The 23,531-nt window shown below is 45.3% G+C and overlaps 1 protein-coding gene across 2 annotated transcripts; it reads right to left on the reverse strand.

Annotated features, from left to right (window-relative positions):
• Positions 1-1,083: 1,083 nt before the first annotated feature.
• On the reverse strand, positions 1,084-22,773 carry LOC114692079 (myosin regulatory light chain interacting protein). Of its 2 annotated transcripts, XM_028867709.2 has the most exons (8): positions 22,462-22,773; positions 21,183-21,373; positions 8,615-8,800; positions 7,064-7,261; positions 6,327-6,491; positions 4,417-4,837; positions 2,638-2,755; positions 1,084-2,582 (listed from the first exon to the last, which is right to left on the reverse strand). In XM_028867709.2, exons 1-7 carry the CDS (start codon positions 22,546-22,548, stop codon positions 2,666-2,668), a joined length of 1,338 nt encoding a protein of 445 aa, XP_028723542.1. In that variant the 5' UTR covers positions 22,549-22,773; the 3' UTR covers positions 1,084-2,582; positions 2,638-2,665. The 2 variants fall into 2 exon arrangements, with proteins under 2 accessions (XP_028723542.1, XP_028723541.1); XM_028867708.2 differs by having other exon boundaries at positions 1,084-2,755.
• Positions 22,774-23,531: the final 758 nt, after the last annotated feature.

A 23,531-nucleotide genomic window follows, 5' to 3' on the forward strand; every position in this document is an offset into this window, starting at 1 on the left:
GCCACACTATCCTTCAGAGCCTAAGTTCTCACCACTGCCCTGACATGTGAGCATGAGCCAGACCCACCGGCTGTCCCGTAGCCTGGACAGGGGGCCTGTAGTCTTTCCCGAACTACAGAGTGAAGGTCTTACTCAAAGGTCCTTCTGAGGCACGTTTACCCTGGGCCCTAAGCAAAGGCGGATCAGTGTCTCCTACGCTCAACAGTGCTTCTTCACCTTCTTTGCTTTGAGAACGTAATACATGGATTTTCATGCTAGTTGCTGAGCTGAAGAAGTCCCTGGCTCATGGAGTACAGTGTTTCTCATTTATTGACCTGTCCCTCACCCACTCATCCATCCTGGCTGTCATTTTGAGACTACCATGCTTATAAACCTAAACAGTATGTAACCCATACAGAATCACCCATGCATGTTGCAGGCAATAGAGACATTGTGAATCACTGAGTCTGATACTCTGGTGCTTTAGGTATGTGATAAACTGTGTCTTTGACTATTTTCTTCTTTTAAAGTTGCAGGGCCCAATAACAACTTAGTTGGAGTCTAATAAATATGCTGAATAAGTGAACTGATTCCTAGAAGTCAGTGGGAGGCACACTTGGGTCTGTCTCCCAGTTTTAAAGGTATCAGTTACAGATACCTTATAGCTGAGGCCCAGAAGTAGCCTGCAGTGGTACTGTGGGAAGATAGCCCTGGATACCACAGAATACTGTTTCTGCTGTTACTGAGCCCTGTGGGCCACGTGTGTGGCCATCATAGGACAACTTGGCCAAGTTGCTGTTTCCTTCCAGTGATGTGGATTCCAGCGATCCGACTCAGGTCATCAGGCTGCTCACCACTTTTGCTTGGTGAGCCATCTTGCTACCCTCTTCTCCAATTTTCCTTTTCATCTGCTTTGTATGTCACAGCATCATGTTCACCTGCCTTCTAATCCTGTAGGTCCAAAAGCACAGATGAGAGGAGAGCTGGGCAAATCCTCTCAACAAAGACAAACTCCTTACACATTTTCAAATTTTCAGACCTTGACGTGAGCGCTCACTCAACAGGAAAATGCTTTAAATGACAATGACCATGAGAACACAAATGTCCAGTTCGCTTTAAAGTCTTTATTATCCTGAATATAAAAGACAGAAGTCCTCTAGGATATAACAGAGTTTTTTTTTTTTTTAATGTGGAAACATTATTTTTTTACAAGTGAAAAAATAAATACCTCTTGGAATAAAGGCTTATATGCTAATATGTGCCATAAAAAAGTAGAGTTTTAATATCTGACAAAATGTCTGTGCAAAGAAACAAATGCATAAACACATTACTGCTACATTAAGGCAATATGAAACGTAGACTCAGAAATCTCAGTAAAGTGACAGTGTAGGTAGGTTTCTAGCTTTCACTTAGCTAGTATTGCACCCGATGAGGTCAGCGAGGTTTCCTGACACCCTAGAAACCCCCCTAGCTCACTAGCTTCCAAAATGCCCAAGTGGGGGTGGAAATATGATTAAGACTATGGGAACGGAACAAACTAACCCCACCTCTGAAAGATGCAGGGCAGGAGCAACGCAATGACTATGGAAGCATTGACAAGAAAACACGAACAAAGCGAAATCAAATGCACACACAAAGGAGACACTATCTAGAGACCTATGATAAGGCTGTAGAAGGTTTGATCTTCAGGCAAGGCGACACCCATGGGTGCAGCTGGAGTGAGTGCTTAGGGGACGTGAAGAACCGCCTGAGCACACCAGGAGCCTTTCTGGCACTCTTGCCCTGTCTGTCTGTCTGTCTGTCTGTGAACTTTCCTTTCCAATCTCCAAATATTCCAACAGCTCAAAAGCCCAGGGAGTGCTTGACTATGCCATGGAAGTCGTTTAACCAAACTTGTAACATTTTATCACCGAAAGGCATGGGGTGCGGGGTGTGGGAAAAGAAGGGTTAAGAAGTCACCCACGTTGAGTTACCTGTTTCCTCTCATGCACACTGGTTTCAATCTGACAACATGTTAACCCTTGAGAAGTCACAGGATTGCTTTTCAATCTGCTAGCTTTCCAGTCATTCTTGAATGAGTTATAAAGACAGAAATGACATTATAACAAGGACTATTTCTTTAAGGAAACAATTCCTATTAAAAATGTTCAGCGCTCCATGACCATAGAAAAAGAACCAAGGAAATTTTAAAACTCTTATAAAATCTGCTGCCTTGGGAGAAGTTAAGGAGACGTATGACATCATTTCCTAAAAGGTACCCACTGCTGGGCTATGGTACCACTTAACCGACAAAGACTATTTTATCTACTCCTTTACTTGATCATTAAAAAAACCCAAAGTCCAAGAAGGAATGTGTCTGCCCCAGAGCTCTTCCTGGTCACCACTGGGGCTGTTGCTTCTACTCACGGAAGAGGAATATGGCTGCATTCTTGCTTCTCTTTTCTTCTTTGTGTCTGAAAATGTCTCATGGCAGATGGGTGTCGAGAGTGAGATAGTTCCTCACAAGGTTCTTATTCTTATAGTTTACAATACTGCAGCTCATGGGGACCTGGCCTCTCCAGTAGGCGCAGGACTCATTAGATGGCAGATTGACTCGTGGGGACATGGCCTGTCCAGTAGGCGCAGGACTCATTAGATGGCAGATTGACTCGTGGGGACATGGCCTGTCCAGTAGGCGCAGGACTCATTAGATGACAGTTAGATTGAGGAGACTGGTATGGGTTGGCAGGTAGACATGTTGGACATGCTCCACACGTGATCTGCAGACTGGACATGACTGGAAAAGAAGCCAACATTGGTTAGAATGTTTGCTGGACCTGGGTCTGGAGCTCAGCCTTGGTACCCACCACACTTAGCTTTCTAGATAAGCTGCCATTGCGATTTCTAAGCTATCAATTGCTCTGTAACAGGCTTGAATGTTTACACTTTATAAGGATTAAAGATGAGTGTTATGAAAAGACACTCACTGAAGAAAATTACATTTTCTGGCCAACTGTGTGTGTGTGTGTGTGTGTGTGTGTGTGTGTGTGTTTTGCTCAGAGACCAGTGGTCAGCCTCATGCATTATTTCTCAGATGCTTTCTGCCTCTTTTTGGAGACAGGGTCTCTCACTGGCATGGAGAACACTGATTAAGCTAGGCTGGCTGGCAGATGATCCCCAGGGGTCCTTCCTGTCTCCACCTCCCCAGCACTGGGATTAAGAAGTCAGGTCCCAGTGCCTTGCAGTACAGAGACTTTATTGGGTTAGCCGGCTCCCCAACCCTTCGGCTAATTTCAGCTTTCCTTCCCACATGCTGGAGCCATATATACAGGAGAGGTCACTGCTCTTCTGACCACCATGCTAGAGATATGTCTGAGATAGGCCTTAGCTCAGCTATTTTGGGGCCAACATCAGTGGGCAGATGCCCTATGGTCGGGGTAACAGGTCTCCGGTGGCTTCTTGGCCAGCATACACCCTTCATTGGCCATGAGGGAAGATAGGCACATGGTCAGAATACATGGGCAGGAACAGATAAGCCCAGGACTTGGAGGAGAAACCCCTCCCTGCAGCAGCACAGGATCCTGAGCTCACTGTCCAGTCTTCAGCAGCTCTGTAACCGTAGCGTGTAAGGACTAGGTGACATGCAGGGCTAGGTTTATGTATACACACAGTGACATTTAGCAGAAACTTCTGAGAAGTGAAACCAAGTATAAAATTTATGGTAAGAAGAAATGTAAAGGTGCAAGAAAGGAGACCTGCTATGTATGAGTTGCTTTTATTTTTTTGTAGGAAAGTTAGTTTGACTTGCTAGCAGATAACAGCCAATAGAAGAGATTTCTAAAAGTATGAACAGTGATAAAAGGAAATGAATGGGCTGGTGAGAGGGTTCTGTGGGTAAGGATGCTCGCAACCAAGTCTGGCAAACTCAGTTTGACTTCTGGCACCACATGGTAGAAGGAAAGAATTGACTCCTGCGCACTGTTCTCTGACCTCCACATGTGCACTGCCACACACACACACACACACACACACACACACACACACACACACACACACAAAATAAATGAAGTATAGAAAAAAGATAAATTAATCACAAATAGAGTAAATAGGTCACTGGTAACAATAATGTATGTATTCTTTAACTAGAATTGTAGGCAATAATACAGACATTCCTACTGTGTGGTGTCAGAACGCAAGAGGCCATGGAAAGTGGAAGAGGCAGGCCTCGATTCTAGTTCTTGCTTTAGCTCCAGGATGCATTAATTTCGTCAGTCTGGACCTCATTTCCGAAACCACATAGTGACAGGAGTGTGCTGATCCCCGTGTTTATAAGGGGCACAACGACTCAGTCACCGAACACAAAGACCTTCCCAGGTGGAGATGGCCGCTTCCCACTCTGTAGTGTGTGTGTGCACCTATTAGGCCCTTCTTGATGGACAGGGGTCAGGTGAGACTTACCTGCAGCTGGGCTGCACAGCTCTCGCAGCACACAGTGTGGCCGCAGGGGCAGAAGGTGGAGTTGATCTCCTCCTCGCAGCACACCATGCACAGCATGGCCTCCTTCAGCTTGCGCAGCTTCTCCTGGAGCACTCTGGTCTGCTGGCAGCTGAGGCCCTCACAGCTGCTGCAGCTCATGCTGCTGTTGGAGGACTTCAGAGGCGAGCTGGGGGGGCTCTGGTCACTTCGGGAGACAAGGTCCACAACACCGGCGTTGTACAGAGCCCGCCTGGCGTGGTCGTATACCTCCTTGGACGTTCTTTTGATGTCAAAGACATACTTCTTGCCAAGGTTAATGTTCTCATTGAGAAAGAGAGATGCCAAGTGGCCCTTCAAGTCACGACTGTACTGCATCATGACGGCACTGGTAACGGTGTCACACCTGAAGGTAAGCATGGACATCTGATTCAATATTGAGAAGCCTAGGAAGCTTCATAACTCAGACTATCAGATACTGTTATCAATAAAAACAGTGTATCAACAGACATTCAGTGCTCGGTCTTCTATCTTGTCATTATCAATCTATCTCCTATTTATCTATTTATTAATTATCTACTATCATCCATCCATCATCTATCTATCCAGCATCCATCTATCTGCCTACTTATTTATTTGCTTTTAGAGATTTTGTAGGTCTTAGAACTCTCCACGTAGACCAGGATGACCTTTAACTCATAAAGATCCACCTTCCTCTGTCTCTCAGTGCTGCAACTAAAGGCATGTGCCACCACACCACATCCAGCTTTGTTTTTTCTTCCTTGAGACAAGGTATCATGTGACCCAGGCTGGTCTTGAACTATGTTGCCAAGGATGACCTGGAGCTTCATGATCCTCCTGCCTCCACCTCCTGAGTGCTGCTGGGATTACAGACATGTACACCGTGTCCAGTGCATGTGGCGCTTCATACATGTTAGGTCAGCACTCTATGGACTGAGATACATGCCTTACCAAGACAGTTAATATTCTTGTGTGCATGTCTAAGCTCTTTCCATTTTATATGCTTAGTAGCTCGATGACTCTACCTCTGTGCTTCTCAGGGGTCTCCAAGTACCTCCAAGGAAGCAGCTGTAAATATGGAGATGGGTTTCCACAGCTCCTCTGGGCTGTGAGCTGCCATCCAGCAGTTTGTGGAGGCAAAAGGACATTTCTCTTTGAAGTTTTGGCTTTTACATTAAACATGTCTACAAATTTTCTGTTCTGCTCCATAGTCTATTTTAACATAACAAAATTTGAAGGCTTCCTCTGAACTACATTTTTCTCTTTAATTTTTTCTAAGTATGAGCCTAATCACAACTCAGCTTGAAAGTGCCCTCTAGAAGGTAGTTTAAAAATCCTCGCTGTGGCCGGGTGCATGCCAGCGATCCTAGAAGTCAGGAAGCCAAGCCTGGAGGACCTCAGTTGAGTTTGAGGCCAGCCTGAGGTATGTAGTGAATTTCAGGCTGGCTTTGGACACACAGTGAGATTTTGTCTTCAAAAACACCAAGTAAAATGAAATTCAACTTAAAAAAAGTATCCGAGTGTGTAAGGGGTGAGGGCTTAGGACAGGGAAAGACCTGTGCTGCTGTTCTGGGAAAGGACACAGCCACAGCCACGGCAGAACAGGCCCAAGGACGGGGGTTAGGCTGGGAGGCGGCTGTGGAAGGAAATGAAGTGAGAGCAGAGCAGGAGACTGGAAGTGAGGCACAGGTACACGCCATTCCATGCCGATGAGGGCTCCACCGGCACCGCGAAAGGAAGGCTCAGAGTGGCTATTCTCTCCTATTCCATACAAGACTCTCGGACTCAGGGCTAGGAGAAATCACAGCCACCTGCCAGCCACCTAAATACACTAAGGGGAGACCTAAGCTCAGGAGACGCATGGCGGTACGTGCCTGTAGAACGCGTGCGTTTCCGTGATGGCGCGGTAGAGCCCACTGGCTGCCCGGGTGCTGATCATTTTAAACAGGAGCACGATGCTGTTCCCAGACTCCTTGGTGACGGTCAAGTAGACATTCTTTCCTGACTGGGTGGCCATTTGTACTACAGGATAAGCTATCCTGAAAGGCAGGAGGAGAAAAGTGAGCAAACACAGAAGGGACAGCTCAGCATGGCGTTGACATGCCCTTGTAGGCTGCCTGTGACCCGGCCATGCACCAGACACTTAGCCTGGGGTGTTCTCTGATGATTCTAACTAGTTATGCTGATGCAGGACCAGCAGTTGGGGCATGGAAACAAGTGTTGGAGTGCCCTCGGGTGTGTGTGTGTGTGTGTGTGTGTGTGTGTGTGTGTGTGTGTGTGTGTGTGTAGAACCAGATACAGGTATTTATGGCCTGAGCCATGATGAAAAATAATAATTCTGCCACACTAGTGTACTTTAAGTTAGCATTTAAGAAATAATTAAATAGTTAAGGCTTGAATGCAATTAATAAATAAATTAAAAAATGAATCACTTCATTGATAGAGGTGTCTAGTGATTTTCTGTCCATTTTGTATTTTCAGAAAAAAGCAACAGGTGATAAACATGCTTATGATTGTGTGCGTGCATGTGTGTGTGTGTGTGTGTGTGTGTGTGTGTGTGCGTGTGCGTGTGTGTGTGTGTGTGTGTGTGTGTGCTGAAGACTTGGGTTACCTGTTCATTGGACTAAAGTCATCTTTACAAATTGAGATGCCTTCCGGCCCAACCCCAATGAGGAGTTTCTGTCCTTCGCTGTCCCTCACAGCATGCCACTCGACGCCGTAATTCTCCATGGCTGACACGACTTGCAGAACCTGGTACTCTGCAGAAGCCTGGCTGATGCCCTCCAGCTCCTTATGCTTCGCAACAATGCTGTGGAGCATCCAAAGGTGCCAAGTTAGACAGGTCAGTTCATGCATTCCTTAAAGCTTATATCTCACTAGTGAATTACAGGGATGTGGTCATTTATGGATCACGAAAGCATTTACTGTGAAATACTTCTAAGACACTGTTGAAATCACAACTATGGGGCCAGAGAGATGGCTCATTGGGTAAAGGTGCTTGTTCAAAGCTTGAGTTTGAACTCTGGGACACACAAGATGGAAGGAAAGAACTCACTCTCACCAGCTTTCTTACACACACCCCCACCCCCACCCCCACCCCCCACCCTCACACAAATGTATTCTTTAAAAAAAGATCTCAACAAATATTGAGAACCCATCATTTGGGAATACTGGTAAACTGAAAGGATTATGGAAAAATCACTGAACATACACACTAGACAAATGTGTAGGCTAGATCCCCTCATATATTTATCTTCACAGACTTTACAAGTTTCCTGATAGGCTAGCAGCACAGGGGACTGATTAGATTATTTGCAGCTGAAGAAAACATAGATCTATGTTCTCTGTTGTGGCAAGGCAGTCTGAACTGTGGTCCTTGGTGATCTGGTCTCCCAATGTAGCCTTCCCTTGAGTATGGTCTGGGCTAATGACCGGCTTCTAATGAACAGAAAATGGTGGAAGACCATTGCCTGGCATGAAGCTGTCTTCTGAGATGGAGTCATGAAGGTCTGATTTCTTTCCTGGCTCTTCTCTCTTGCTCTTGGATCACTCACATTGGGTGATCCAGCTACCCATGAAAAGGCTCTGACGTCAGATGGCAAGAGAAAGAGGCTGGCCAAGAAGCTACAGGAGTCACCTGGACCCAGAGGCCTCCCTCAGCTGGGCTTTTAGATGAGACTGACCTCTGGGGCTTGCTCTGCCCTCAAGCCACAGCTGTGTCCCTGCCCATGCATTCTCAGATAACGTCTGTTGGTTTAAGCTGAGTTGGGGGTTAGCTTGTTACACAGGAAGAGGTAACTGAGCCGCCTAAGTTAGGCCTCAGGCTGTAATTCTTCCTGGGATGAAGCAAATACCAATAAACATGCTGGATTTTTATTGTAGGAGATTTACAGATTTAAAAGGTCAGGCACTTTGGAGATCCTTGTTATTTTGGAATTTCATATAAGGGCATTTATCTGCGTGGACTGTTATGTATTGGTAAGCTTCTCAAATAAAAGGCACATGAATCTTCTGAAAATGACTGGCTAAACCTGGCAGTGGCCTGCACTCTGCCTCACAAATTCCAAGACAACACCGTAAGTTTCCTGATTCTTATCAAGTCGGTGGCTGTGAACACGCATGCTAGCCAGAGTGCATGGCTAGCCTCCGGCAGCGGCCTCACCTGTTCAGGGTAGCGCTGGAGAGTTCCTTCTCACACAGGTCCTCATAGTTGTACTTGGCTGTGTTCTGGTTGTAGTCTCCGAATTTGGTCTGGGCCAGGAGGGCGCTAAGCTCCACTGCCTGCTCTGGGGAGCACTGGAGGTGGCCTGCTAAGAGGGATTCTTTAATGTGCAAGAAAAAGATATGCCTGCAAAAGAAGGAGAGAATGACTGAGGCTTGCTTGGGATAACAGTATCTGAGCCAGCCTTCTGGGCAGGGGTGTGGCTAAGGGAAAGAATGCCCAGCACTGTTAAAAAAACCAACAAAACAACCAAGCTCTACCAGCTTTGCAATTTCACACTCAAATACTTTCGTTTTTAAGCAAAGAGAGCAAGTATAGAGGGGGGGCTCAGCAGATGAGGGAGCTTGCAGCCAGGGCTAAGGGCCTGGGTTCTAGTCCTCAGCCCATACAACAGGAGGAGACTCCCCACGAATTGTCTTCTGACGTCTATGTGTGCAGCATGGCAAGCTCCCTCTTCAAATCAGTAAATAAAACGTCATAAAAATGTAAATAATAGAAACAGACCAAGTTAGCATTAGAATGTGTTAAAGGCAATTTAAGAGTCAATTTTGTTTTGTCTGTTTGGTTTGGTTTTTTGAGACAGGGAATCACATAGTTCAGGCTGGCCTCAAACTTGCTCTGTGGCTGAGGGTCCTCTTGCCTCTGCACATTATACACATACACAACTCCTCCACTCCGCTGGAAAACCTATCTTGTAAATTTTGACTTCAGCGACAGCAAAAAAGAATGTCCCCCAAATTCTCAGAATCCTACTTCAATGCCCACCTACCAGAGACTTCACCAGCCAGATGACCTTCAGCATGTCAAAGACTATGGACAGAGGACAAGCTCAGGTGTCATCCTCAGAAATACCATCCACCTCTGGCAGAGTGTCTCACTGGCCTAGACAGAACTATTGGGCTAGCCTGGTTGGCAAGTGTATTCTTGGCATTTTTTTAATGGGTTGCAGGGATTGAATTCAGATCCTCATGCTTGCCAGACAAGCAGTTCTCGCTGAGCCTTCCTCCAGCCCCTGTCTCAGAGCTCTTCAGACCAAGGTCTATTCTTACCATCTGGGCCACCTTGGTCCTACTCACGGCCTAAGAGTGACCAGAGTTTCTGTGACCTGGGGACCCCGCTTCCCTCCAGATTCTGCATCCCACCATCCAAGCTGCTTGCTATCATCCCTCCCAGTAAAAACACTCTCTTTCTGCTCAAAGTCCTTCACAGGGATGCCCCAGGGTGCCTGAAACCCAGGCTTCTCCACTGGTCGCCTCCAGCCACCACTCCTGTCTCTGTGCTACGCATAGGGACCACCCAGCCTTGCAGCAACCTGTCCCTATGGCCTCCTCGCCTGTCCTCTAACTTGGTCACTTTTTGATCTACCTTGCATACGGACCATCTACTTCTGGACTGTGTTATGTAACAAGTTACAACTTCGAGCTCTTTAGCTAGCTGCACCTGGGCTGGCTTAATTGCCTCTAACATCAGAGAGCTCCATAAATGCATGTAAAACACCATGTATCTGTGTTATTTTATATTGCAATTTTGCTCTGTTTGAGCCTACACTAAGTACATGCAACATTAAATTCTACATTTACTACAAGGTATGCATGCCACAGAAATTCCTGGGAAAATCCAGATATTGTTTCTATTGTCCAAAATCCTGAAGTTGTTATCTGAGTCACCACAGAGGATAGGCGATACAACTTATCTCTGGCATATGTGAAGTTTTAACTTTCTTTGATGACTTGTGGCAGCCTCTCGCAGGTGCTAGAAAAACACAATCATGAATTCTAGCCATTGGTGAGGTCCCAGACCTGTGTGAGCCCAGCTTCTCACTCTCCCAGCCCTCCACAGGGCCTTCACTTTTGTACCACACCTTGCCTTTCAAGGGACGAGTGTGTTGGGTAGCCATTCCAGCTTTGACCTGGAAGTTCCAACCCCCATTGAGGCTTAGGTAACTGTTACGCCCGAGAGAGGACCCTGAAGACCTGAGACCCGGATGGGCCAGCTCTCTTGGTTCCCGGACCCTGGACGCTGGAGGTAGACCAAGCAGAGTTCTCCAGACAACACCGCCGGACTGCGCTACACCTTTCCCAGACCCTGTAAACTATCCCTTCACTTGTGAGTTACCCCACAAAATAAACCTCCCTTTTAACTACGTGGAGTGGCCTTGATAATTCCACCAATAGACGAGCATGAGAAAGGTAAGAAAGGAATTAGGGCAAGAGCGGTGACAACCCCAGGGACTGTGTTAGGGACCTCACATCATCAGACCGACAAGGTCCATTTCTCTTCCTTAACTGAGGACTAGTCATTCAGTCTTTTGCACATTCAGTAATGATAAATGTTTAAAGGGATGAGACAGCATTAAACGTTTCAGTTTCTTCCTAAGATTCATAGTAGCATTCAAAGAGAACAGACACCGCTTTTATTAACCCAGACATCTGGTAGTCTTTAAAGTATTTCTTCCATACTGCTAAACTGAGAAAGAGGCCCTGCTGGGGCCAAGGAATTATCACAGGAAAAAAACTGCTTTTAAAATAGCTACACAGCTAGCTGGTGTGGTAGCCCACACCTTTAATCCCAGCACTCCGGAAGCAGAAGCAGGCAGATTTCTGTGAGGTTAGGCCAGCTTGGTCTACATAGTGAGACCCCCTTCTCAAGAGGGAAAAAAATGAATAAGACGCTATCAGAGGGTGCAGGTCCATATTCTCACAAAACCCTGTTGTTGCTCACAGGGAAAATGGACTCTTGATGTACCTCTGCCCGTTCAAGCACAGGATATATTTTCAGGAGCCTCCAGTCCGAATCTATGCTTACACTCAAGAAGAAACCATGTGCCAAAAGATTTTAAGATTAGCACCGCAAACTGAACCTTCGCAATTTAATTACTGTGAATGTAAAGGTCTCTTTTGACTTATTTTCCTAGCATGAAGTTTGAAACTGCTTCCTGCTTTATTAAACAGTACGGAGAGCTGCCAAAGACGCCTTTTCAAATTTATTCAATTTCTTTTTCCAAATTCTCTACGCCTACTTCTGGAGGGACAGCCGCCAAGAGCAGAGCAAAGGAAGGGAAGAGCAACCCAACGTAAACAGGTGGCCAGGAGCCTAGAGCAACGCCATCCTTCCCCAGGAGTGGGTGAGAACTGGAACAATGGCCTGGGGGCGGGGCACACTGGGGTGCTCCAGCAGGGAGGCTGAGCTGTGCTCAGAGCCCAGCAGGCACAAGCACTCCTGATGCAGACCTCTTCCTGCAGGCTGCAGTTTTCATGGCTTTATGGCCGCCTTTCATTCCAAGTCAATAAAGATTTGTCACACACTGCCTCTGTGCCCCGCCCCACATTGGGGTTATGGGATGGACACATCTGTCTGATAGTTGCTTTTTCTTTTTTTTAGATGGAACACACAGTCTTTGGAGGAAAGGAACGGAACGTATCTCATCAAAACAACCCCAGTCACAGATGGGCTTCTGGGTGACAAAGGTCCAGGCACCAGTGTCAAGGAGCAGGGCTGGCCAATGTCACCAGGCCTGATGAGCTATCACAAGACTCATCAGTGTGCTCTTTCTGAGAGGGAGGGTGGCAGTGCTCAAAAACATGTTTCCAAAAGGGAATTCAGTAAGGGCTTAGGATTTGGGTGGCTTTGATTTAGGATGAATTCTTAATAGTTTCTCACCTTAACTATCTGCCATATAACAATTTTTTTTTTTAATGAAAAGGGGTGAAAGGTTACAAGTAATTTGAAACAAATAGATATAGTCAAAAAATTTAGGCCTGTAGAGAATAATTTTTAAAAGTATATCTCACAAGTGGATAATCTTTCTAGTTCCATATATATTACAGCATGGAATCACACACAAAAGGCTTTGAAAAATACCTACTTTGTTTTGGCAAATGCCTATGAATACATCCTATGGACATAAGCTCATACTACATTTTCTATGTATTCCTACGGTTATACTTGGAAATTAATTTTTCAAGTTTTAACCAGTTACTAAGAACATGGTTATTTCCAATATGGCCACACTGTGGGGCCCAGGGTGCATTATTCTAGCCAAGTCAGATATTTGTTTCATAGATACAAATGAAGTCACACATGCTATAAAAATAGGGTGAGGGGCTGGAGGAATGCCTCAGTGGTTAAGAGCACTGGCAGCTCTTTCAGAGGACGGGGGTTCAATTCTCAGCATCTACATGGTGGCTAACAACCATCTATAACTCCAGTTCCGGTGGATCTGAAGCCATCTTATAGCCTGTGGGCAGTGGCACTCATGTGGTGCACAGATACAGACATGTAGGCAAAACACCCATACACAAAGTAAAAATACAATTTTTTTAAATTGGGCAAAATTTGAGATGTCAAATTTTAATTTTGAAAAGGAAGCAAAATCTTTTAAAAATTGCATTTACTTATTCACTTTATTGTATATGTTTGGGTGAGCACCACAGTTTATTTTTGGAGCTCAAAGGGCAAATTGTGGGAGTCAATTCTTTCCTTCCACCATGTGGGTCTCAGGGATTGAACTCAGACCAGGTTGGTGGCAGGCATCTTTATCCTAAACTCATACCAGGTTGGTGGCAGGCATCTTTATCCACTGTGCCATCATATGGTCATGAAGCACTTACTCAATATATTTTTGCTTCAAAATTCCTCAATAATTTCTCTTTTAAAATCCACGCCTTTTCAGGGGCCAGAGAGATGGCTCAGCAGTTAAGAGTTCTTGTTGTTCTTGCAGAAGACAAGGATTTGGTTTTCTGGGCACCAAGCATGCATGTGGTGCACATACATACATACATATATACATACATGTAGGCAAACACTCATACACATAAAACTAAACATTAAAAATTTTTTAATTAAAAAAATAAAATCCATGCCTTTTCATAGTGTTAATAACAGGAGCCATTTATCTTGAGGGCTTGTGATCAGAGGACTCTCTTGTCTGAACACTAACCATCTCACAGAAATACCCTCTAGTACTCATGACAGAACTTTCCAGAAGCTCATTGAAAGCTCATTGTATGGGTGATGTTCGAATACTTGTTCCCCAGTTGAAGAACTGTTTGCCTTGTTGGAGGAGGTGTGTCACTGAGGGCTTGGGCTTTGAGGTTTCAAAAGCCTATGGCATCACCCAATTAGTGTGTTCTCTCTGTCTCTCTCTCTCTCTCTGTGTCTCTCTCTCTGTATCTCTCTATGTCTCTTTGTGTCTCTCTGTCTCTGTCTCTCTCTTTGCCTCCTGCTTGTGGATCAGGATGTAAGTTCTTAGCAACTGCTCCAACACCATGCCTGCCTGCCCACTGCTACGATGGACATGGAATTGTGGAATTGTGGAGATCTCAAACTTTCTTTAATAAGTTGCCTTGGTCATGGTGTTTTGTCACAACAGAAGGCAACTAGGACAGTCACTATTGGGCACAACCCCCTAGTAATCTTGCCAGTTATACCATTTTGAAGAGTTTTTGACAACAAATGTAAGATAACTAGATTCAGCCTCATATTCCAAATGCAAGTAATGAACCCAACACATCTTTAGAATGGCTAACTAGTTATTTTCAAAACCCCAGTTGCCAACAACTGAACCATAATTCCCCCTGAAGTGCATGCATGTGAAGTATTGTCTGGACTGCCATTCACCTCAGGCAGACCCCATTACGATCACACATCCCATCTCCGTCCAATGAGTCACTTAACTGCATAGGTTTATTTTAAACCAAACCCTGACTGCCAAGTTCTATTTAAAAATGACCCAAAACAGAAATTGCTATGAGAGTTTTTTGTTTCAAATCTTACAACATTCTCATAAAATCAGTTCAGGATGGAATATAGGCCTATATGTAAACGTTAACACCATACTGGCTTGAGAAACAAACCAAAGAGTATCTTTATGACTAGGGAGTAGACAAGGCTTTTCAGAACATAGTGAATAGATTCCAGAAAGAAAAAAAAGAATAAATTAGACCTCACCAAAATTAAAAACTCCTACTCACCAAAAGGCATGAGGAAAACAGGCAAGCCACAGGGGGAACATATATTTATAAAACTCAGATTTCACAATGAACTGGTATCTAGGATACATAAAGAATGTGGACAGCTCAGGAGTAAAGGCGAACGATCAAAATGGGTGACTTGGACATTTCACCAAAGTAGATGCAGGAAAGGCCAATAAGCACATGTAAATCTGACAGACATCATTAATCATCGGAGAAATGCAAATTAAAACCACAACACTCCACCACCATGTATCCACCAGAAGGCTGGCAGAGATGTGGAGACACTCGGTTTTCTTACATTCTTTGGGAGAGTAGGAGTTTGGAACAGTACATATGCTGTGGGGAAAGGTCTGGCAGTGACTTCCACAACTAAACAGTCATACCACGACCCGGCTATTGTAGTCTCGGGTATTTACTCAGGGAAAATGAAAACACATGTGTCTACAAGAAAGAAAGAAACAAAAGCTTGTATTAGAATGTTCATAGCAGCTTTATTCATAGAAACAGGCGCTCATCATTAGGACTGGATCAACAACAGTACGGAATACTATCCAGGAGTCAAAAGAAACAGAGCAGGCTGGTATTTAACTCAAGAGTACTGACCTAGAATGTTCAAGGCTCTGTTCAACCCCCAGCATATAACAAAGCAAAAGAAAGAAAGAAAACAGAACGAAGAACTAGAGAAAACTCCACAGATACATGCAGCAGTGTGAAAGGACCCCAACAAAATCTATGATGGATAAAAGGCGGCAGACATGAAGCAGAACCCACTGAATGGTCCCCGTGCAGACAGCTGAACAGGTACAACAAATCTAGTATGGAAAAGCACAGTGCTGACAGGGCCATCAGGAGGCAGAGGTGGGCAGTATGGGCTGAGCGCAGAAACATGAGGACTTCTAAGATGATGGATGATGCACTGTTCTTCATCTCGGCTGCGGGGTTGTTTAAACATCTACCCATTAAGTCTCAGTAAGAGAGATAATTAGGCTTTATGTTTTACCCTATGTAAATTTTAACTTTAGAAAAAAAGAACCAAATGCAAGCAGTAAGTTCTACTTAATGATAAGCACACTATAGTATTTATAAGGAAGGGTACTTACACATGACCTGTTGAAAAGTGTATGAAAAAAACAGTTGATGGATAGTTGGAGGGGCTGATAAATGATTAACTATATAATAAAGTAGGCACATTAAACTTAATAGTAGGATCTAGGGAGCCTATATGGGTGTTCATGATAGAAACCCTCACCTTTCCTCCGTGTTTGAGAGTTCTAGGAGGTTCAGAATGCCAGTGTACTAAAAGCTCCAGCTCTATCAGACCACCAGGCCTACCTCACGGAGGGCTTACAGTTGAGCAACCTGTCAGGGGCAGATAACTATCACAGAGCTATTAAGTCAGTCCCCTGGCCTCAAGGGGATCTTTTTCAAGCCCCAAAGGGAACCACTCTGGAAGATGTTCTTCCTTGAACCCTAAAGCAGTTCAGACATGAGGACTATCGTAGAGAGGCTTCCAGTGTGGAGAGTTCACAGCCTGTGCCAGGAGAATACTGGAACTTAAAAGCACAGAGTCTGTGCTTCTAAAGAATGTCCTCACCCATGGCAATAGGTGCCTATGTGGGCAAGCGGTCAGTCTCTGGTCTCTGCATGCACATGCATGGACATGTGCACCTGCACACTCACATACATACATACATCACATGCATAAAACATACTCCCACTCACAAAATGATACATGAGATACCACTTTTTAAAAGTGCTTTTTGAATACTTCAAATAGATGTACTGGCTGAAGGCGTCCAAATGAGAGTTCCTTGGCTAAATTTAAACACCCCACAGCAATGCAAATACCCCTTAGTTTTGGCAAAAAGAAAAACTTTAGGATTCAGAAATTCAATTTATAATTTCTTTGGAAATAATGTATATGTATGCTTTTACTTTTTGTTTGTTTAACTTTCTTGTAAAGTGAAAACAGATAAGGGAGTAGAGAGAAGAAAGAAAGGAGACAGGGAAAGGTAGGGATGGGAGAGGGAGGCTGATTCTGCCATCCCATATACAGTATAAAGAACATAAATAAACCTTTTTAATAGATACATGAGCCTTCACAATTGACACACACTGGCTGCAGTTGTGACATCGTGTAGAATGTACTCACTCTTAATCATGCAGAGGTAAATTATGTAATCAGCCTTTACCATCACAGACAACCTTAAGAAGGACTTGGAACATGACTTGCAGACTCTGGCTAGGGCCAGTCTGACTGGTCCTGAATTGGTTTGAAGACACCACATCTCATTTGCTTTGAGTTTATCTGTGACTTTGGCTCTGTGAGCTTTTTTTGGTTTTATTTTGAGATTTCATTTATTATTTTTTTTATATGCATGAGTGTTTTGTCTTCATTTATGTATGTATGCGCACCACATGCATATCTGGTGCCCTCAGAGACAGAAGAGGGAGTTGGATTCCTGGAAATTGAGCTATAGGTGGTTGTGAGCCACCATGTGGATGCTGGGAGTCAAACTGGATCCTTTGCAAAAGCAACCAGTGTTCAAACCACTGAGCCATTTCCAGTTCCACATTTGTAAATTCGTATTTATTGCTTAACTAGGTAGTTACACAGTGTATGCTTGATAAGAGTCTGAGGATCTATTACTGATCAATTTTGATGGAATTTGCATTATTGGAGTAACTGACAATGAACAGAAGTTGCTGTAATGTTACAAGTACATTAATGCTCTAAAAGAAAGACAGGCGATATCCTGGAAGAATTCAGTCTCCCAGGCAGTACTAGGGAAGGCATTCTAGAAAGAAGTGACATGTTGGGGTTAGGAATCAGGGAGAGATTTAATCCTTGCTGTCCTAACTCAGAAATCTTGAGGAAATGTCATGTCCAAGACTACAGCATTTCTCTGAACGTTCGGTTCAACACTCATGGAGTGTTGTACTGGGGCTATTTTCCAGGAGGAAAAAAAAAATCCAGAGTTGGTTAACCTTAACTAAACTGGACTGTTCTGAACGGAAACCACAGAGCTCTGAAAATGTGGCCAAGCCAGGAGAAACATAAAGACCCTGCCAGCAGGGGATGGTATAATCACCACTGTGGAAATGAAACGTGAGCTTCCCTCATCTCCAGTTTGGAAAATGTTGGCAAAATTCACTGTGAAGAACTGAGAGCCCCTGAGAAAGGCAGGAGTTTCTACTAAGATGATTATTATTTCAGATTTATTTCCAAAGCACATTAATTTGTTTCCCAGTTCATTTCGATCCACAGCATGGCAAACATCTGCTGAAAATACCTGTTGTCTCTATCTGTAAACCATGCCAGCCAGCTGAACAAGACTGTCCTTATAGTTAGGCCCCCATTCAAGAGCAAACGGAATAATCTCGGTAGGGTCACCAAATCTAAAATTAAGCCTAAAACCAGATTAGCCCGATCTACCTAACTAAGATAGCATTTGAAGCAAGCCTGCCTCAGAGAAATGGCTTCTTCCTGGACCCCAGGGTCCCCCAATGGAACCAAGGCCTCCCTGCCTGCACCCCTTAGCAGTCATCCTGGTCTGGTGCTAAGTAGTATATTAATAGCCTGTGTGCATTGAACTTGCTCTACTAAGACACACTGCTTAGTGGTCTACAGAGGGCAACTCTGCCCAGTTATTTCCTATTAATGAAGTGTCCAGACCCCCTCAGTACACTAAATGCACCCTCATGGCTTACCTCAGTAAAGCTATCTCTTAAAACTGAATTGTCAAAGCTGTATTCACTCACTATACAAAAAAGATCTACAGTAGAATCATAGCCTTTAACATAATATTTTATAACAAACCACAGGACAACAAAAAGTTTGTCAACAGGCTTTTTTTTTTTTTTTTTTTTTTTGCTAGTACCACATAAAAGTAAAAAAAAATTAGTTTTGTTCTTTAGTACTATGATAAAAAAACAACTAATGGTAGGCAGCTGGAGAGACATCTCAGCAGTTAAGAGGACTTGCTGCTCTTTCAGAGGACCCAAGTTCGAGTCCCAACACTTACATGGTGGATCACAGCCTTGTGTAATTCCAGTCTCAGGGGATCCAATGCCCTCTTCTACCTCCTCAAGCACCAAATGGTGCACAGGTACACATGCAAGCAAAACCCATACACTTAAATAATTTAAAAAATATTAGATTGGACCTAGCACAACTTTTGACATCCTAATTAAAGGGTACACATGCAAATTAGATATTACTTTATGAAGATATTAAAACTGACTGGTCATCAACCTTGGGCATTTTCTTAAAAGTTTTCTATTTCAGATAACTCTACAAAGCTATGCAAAATTCACCAACATAATAAAAGTAATCAAAGGTTTATACAACATTACCCTCCCTGTCCCCACTTCCTTATTCCCAACTGGGGCTTTGGGTAGGTTAGGCAAGCATTCAACAACTAAGCTGTGTTCTCAACTGTCATTTTACCTTTTATGTTGACACAGGGTTTCACTAAATTCCCCAGACTAGACTTGAACCCTTACTGTAGCCCAGGCACAACAGAACTTGTAATCTTTGCTTCTGTCTCCCTCCAAGGCATCTGGGATTATAGGCCTGCTACCGGGACCAGCTTACATTCACCATTCTATGGGATTTCTAAAAAGAATGAAAATCAATTGAAATTATCTAGTTGAACTAGGAAGGTACATACTTTGAGTGCCATTAGCTATAAATCCCAAGAGTCAAAGACAACTGAGTCAATAATGGAAAAAAAAAATAAAAAACCAATGTAGGCAATTTGATTCAAGTACTAATTCATAAACGTCTCTTTCTTACATGAATAAAGTAGATTTGATAATAGGTATTGACCCAATTACAGGAGCGTGTGCGTAGGTAGAGACCATCTCATAGTCCATCATAAAGCAGGAACACATTCTCAGTACACATTTATCATGCTATTATCCTTCCACAATTTAAACAAAGTATTTGCTGTTCCAAGTTTTGGCTGATTTCAAAACTAAATTTGTATTATTAGAATTGGGTTGCACCTGGAAGCCCTGAAATCACTGCAGTACCACAATACCACTGCTGCCAAAAAATAAAAATAAATAAATAAATAAAGGCCAACGCTGGGTCATATATATTTTTTTTTCTTTTCCTGAATTTAGGAAGCTTTTGCAAATCAGATTTAAAAAAAAAAAAAAAAAAAAAAAAAAAGATGTGGGCCAGGGAGCTGGCTCGAGGGTAAGACGTCTGCTGCTGAGTCTCACAGCCAGAGTGCGATCTCTGGTACCCACAGAGTGGAAGGAGAGAACCAATTCCTGAAAGAGACGCTGTCACCTCCACAGGCGTACAGGTGTGTGTGCACACACAGGCGTGTGCTCCAGCGCACACACACACAGATACAGAGTAAAGTTAAAAAAAAGACAGAGCCTCTTGTGACTAACAGAGACAGCTCAGCATCTATAAGCATGCCTTTACATGAATAGTGGTAAGGTATTTTCAGAAACACTAAAAATTCACTATGCCAGTGTCCTTCATAAATGAAATCTCTCTCAAGCTTTAACGAGCCACGGCAAGGCAAAGGAGCTATTTCAAATTGAAACGATGGTATTTTAAAATGTTTCCACCATTTGGTTGGTAAATAAAAAAAACAGGGCACGTTAAAATCTCCCTGAAGATCCTGTTCCCTGATTCTGAGTAATCTACAGAATCGCATTTTTCACATGCATGGCACTTTTCCAAGCCACAGGAGTATGGAAAACATCAGTGCTGGGATCCAAAGTTTGCTGTGCTTTCAAAAGCAATCATTTTCCTTTTTTCAAGATGCCACTGTAGGTCTCTTGCACTTCAGTAATAAATATTAAACATCACTTTGCTATTTTGGTTCATCTTTGAGAAAAGCATTAGTCAGACCAGAGGGAAACACTGTTTTTTTTTTTTTTGTCGTTTGAAGAAGGAGACCACACGCTTCAGATGTCTACCATGGCTGGTGGCCCTTATTCTAACAAGGAGGGAAAAAAATCTAATGCCCAACGGTCATGTTTAATATATCTGCAGGCTGGAATTCAGTTACAGTGGCCTTCAAAGAGTCCTTTTATTAAGTTTTTGTGAAACTTAAAAAAGTTTTAAAATCTGCAGGAGGCCAGACAGAGCACTCGCGCTACACACTGTAATCTGACACTAGGCTGAAGACTGACCAAGTTTAAGTAACCCAAGAGGAACTGTTTCCTGCTTTCGGTTAGAACAGCCGACAATGACCTGTAGTAACACTGCTGAGGCGGGGTTACTAGCGGGCAGTAGATGTTGCTGTCAGGAAGTTGGTGTCTGGAGTTTTCTTTTTCTTTTGTAAGAAGTCAACCCCGCTCTCCCATTAATAGTATGGAGACCAGAAAAACCAAAACAAGAGATGGAAAACCCACCCAGGCCATCTGTGCTTTGCAAAACAAATTTAAGTTTTTCCCAAACTTCCTCTGCACGATGCCTGGGAACATCTCTGGAAGGCATGACAGTCCCTTCTAAGTGGAACCAGAGGTATACTTGGCATTGGTTTATTTCTGCCTCACTTTACCTTGTCTGCTCCTGTAAGATGAGATGGGGCTCCACAAAGAACTTGACTCGCAGTTTGAGGCGGTAAGGTGCCAGCCCGTCCATCTGCTGGGAGATCCGGTTTCTCAGATTGAGCCATAAGCTTTCACCTTTGCTGCCGGTGAACTGCAGTCCAAAATAATCAACTTCGATGATCCCCAATCGCCGACACACCTAAAAGCAAAGGTAGCGGGTGTAAGCAATGCACACTCAAGGGCCCCATCTGAGAGAAGGGCAGCCACCTATTTGGACCTTGTTATATAGCTCCAGTTCTACCTTGTAATAACTCCAGTGGTAGAATGGGAAAACAAGGTTTTAAGGTACTAGCAACGCCCAAACCCAGCGCTCAAAGGAGGCTCGGCCTTTATTTCTAGGGTCTGGCCAATTGCACAGAGAAAGGGGTCCCCCAAAACAGACTTCCCAAAAGCCTGAGAAGGCAGGCTCCAAGGGTATTTTCTTTCTTTCTCCAATCGCTGGAATCCCCTCCACCAGCACCATCTGCACAGCTGATTTGGCAGCTTATTATCTGGACAGTTTTAACCATCTGGATTCCAAGAACACAAACACATTGGGGAAGCATGCCACAAGTGTCAGCTAAGCCTTACAAGTGGCTTTCCAGTCAGCTCAGGTCTACAGGTCCCGAAGGCACAGTGTTTCAAGGGGATCAAATGTGTCTGCCATATCCACCATGCAAATACGCTCAGAGCCTTAGTCACACTAAAGAAAACACACGTGTAAAGACCCCAAGCAGAAGACTACCAGAACCGTTCCCCGCAAATTAGCCAGGATACTCAGGAGCCCCAGCAAGCCCGGAGTGTCAGGTGAACTCTCCTTCTGAGAAGTGGGTTGAGACCTGGGCCCACCTGGTCAGCTAGGGAACCCCGGAGCCCGCGACTGCCTGCAGCCACCTCATCTTGGGACGTGGGTGGCGCTGCCGGGCTTTGCGAGGACCCCACGGACGGCATCACGCACACACCTGCGGCAGGTGTGCCGGGCCACCTTCTTTAGAGAAAAGTGCCGGGGTAAGGGACAGGGTTGCAGCTCCCGACAGTGTCCTGGTTCCCAGGCCCGGGATCCCCCCACCATACGCGTTCTCTACTCCCCCACTCCACCCCCGCCGCCCGCGGGGAGGAGGAGGCTGGAGCCTGGCGTCCGGGGCGCGCTCCGCGGGCCGCTGCTGCAACGTCGCCCGGCTCCTGAGGACCAAAGCCCCAGGCTTCCCGGGGACAAGCGGGGATCCCCTTTCCGATCGTCGCCCTCACCTGGTTGAGACAGTCCTCGCCGTTGGCTTTTGCCTCCACCTCCACCTCCATCAGCACTGCGTCCGGCCTCGTCACATAGCACAGCATGGCTGGGGCCGCCGCCACCGCCGCCACGGCCGCTTCTTCTCGGGTGTACGCCGGGGCTGTCGCCCCACTGTAATCGCTCTAAGTCGGTTCCGGGCTCCGTGGGGAAGGTGAAGCGGTGCGGCCGCCTGCCCTGCACCCCACGCAGCCCGCCGCTCGCGTCCCCGCCACCCCCGCGACAGCCGGCTCCCGGGTGCTCCACGGCCGCGCCGCTCGGACAGCCCGACTGCTTGCGCCGCGACAGGCACGCGCTTTTTATAGCGGCCCCGCCCCCTCCGGCGCCGGCCTCCGCCAATCACGGCCCAGTTGCCCCTCCTCCCCAGCCCCGCCAGCCAATACGTAGCTCCGGTAGTCCGCAGCCCCGCCTCCCGGCACCGCCTGTAGAGCTGCGGGAGGTGGGAGCCCCTACCCCCACCCCTGTACCGTCACGGCCTCTGCCGCTGGGCGACGCTCCTCCTAGCCCGCTGTCGCCTGCAGCTCCAAGGGACGCCTTTCTGTCCCGGCTTTAGAGGTCCACGATCAAACGCTCCCGCGATGCCACTGTTGTCACAACTCCCACTCCAGTAACCAGGTGGTTTGTGAGAGCCAAGAGGGAAGCCGGCAAGCGGGAGCCTAAAGTTAAGGCTTTCCGCCCAGGATTTGCCACTGAGGTTTGTAACACGCACAATTTGAGCAGAAAAGTTTTTGCAGTTGACCAGTAATAATCTGGGTAGCTTGATCCGATAGCACCATTCTTACATTAACGCGTGCCAAGGGTTTTTAATGCGTGGGTTCTGCTAAACCGAAACACCTAACCGAGTGCTGGGGCCTCCATTGTGTTACCCATCCTATCATCGAATTCGCTCACTATACACTTGATACTTTCTCTCTCTTTTCTCTGGGACAGCCAGATGTTACTCCATCTTAAAGGTAAGGGACTCACCTGAGGACCTAGAGTGGCGGGGGTGGGGAGTTAGTCTCAATAGAAGAGATCACTGGTCTTACAT

The sequence above is a fragment of the Peromyscus leucopus genome, chromosome 5, assembly GCF_004664715.2.
Source record: "Peromyscus leucopus breed LL Stock chromosome 5, UCI_PerLeu_2.1, whole genome shotgun sequence".
Classification (NCBI taxonomy): domain Eukaryota; kingdom Metazoa; phylum Chordata; class Mammalia; order Rodentia; family Cricetidae; genus Peromyscus; species Peromyscus leucopus.

What these genes read in the sequence shown, in the direction of transcription:
- LOC114692079 (XM_028867709.2), bottom strand. Translation starts at nt 22,548, where the DNA reads ATGCTGTGCTATGTGACGAGGCCGGACGCAGTGCTGATGGAGGTGGAG. An exon ending in ATCTTACAGGAGCAGACAAG is followed by an intron (nt 8,801 to 21,182) that starts GTAAAGTGAGGC and finishes CTTCTTTTGCAG; the next exon opens with GCATATCTTTTTCTTGCACA. An exon ending in GAAACGCACGCGTTCTACAG is followed by an intron (nt 4,838 to 6,326) that starts GCACGTACCGCC and finishes GCTTACCTTCAG; the next exon opens with GTGTGACACCGTTACCAGTG.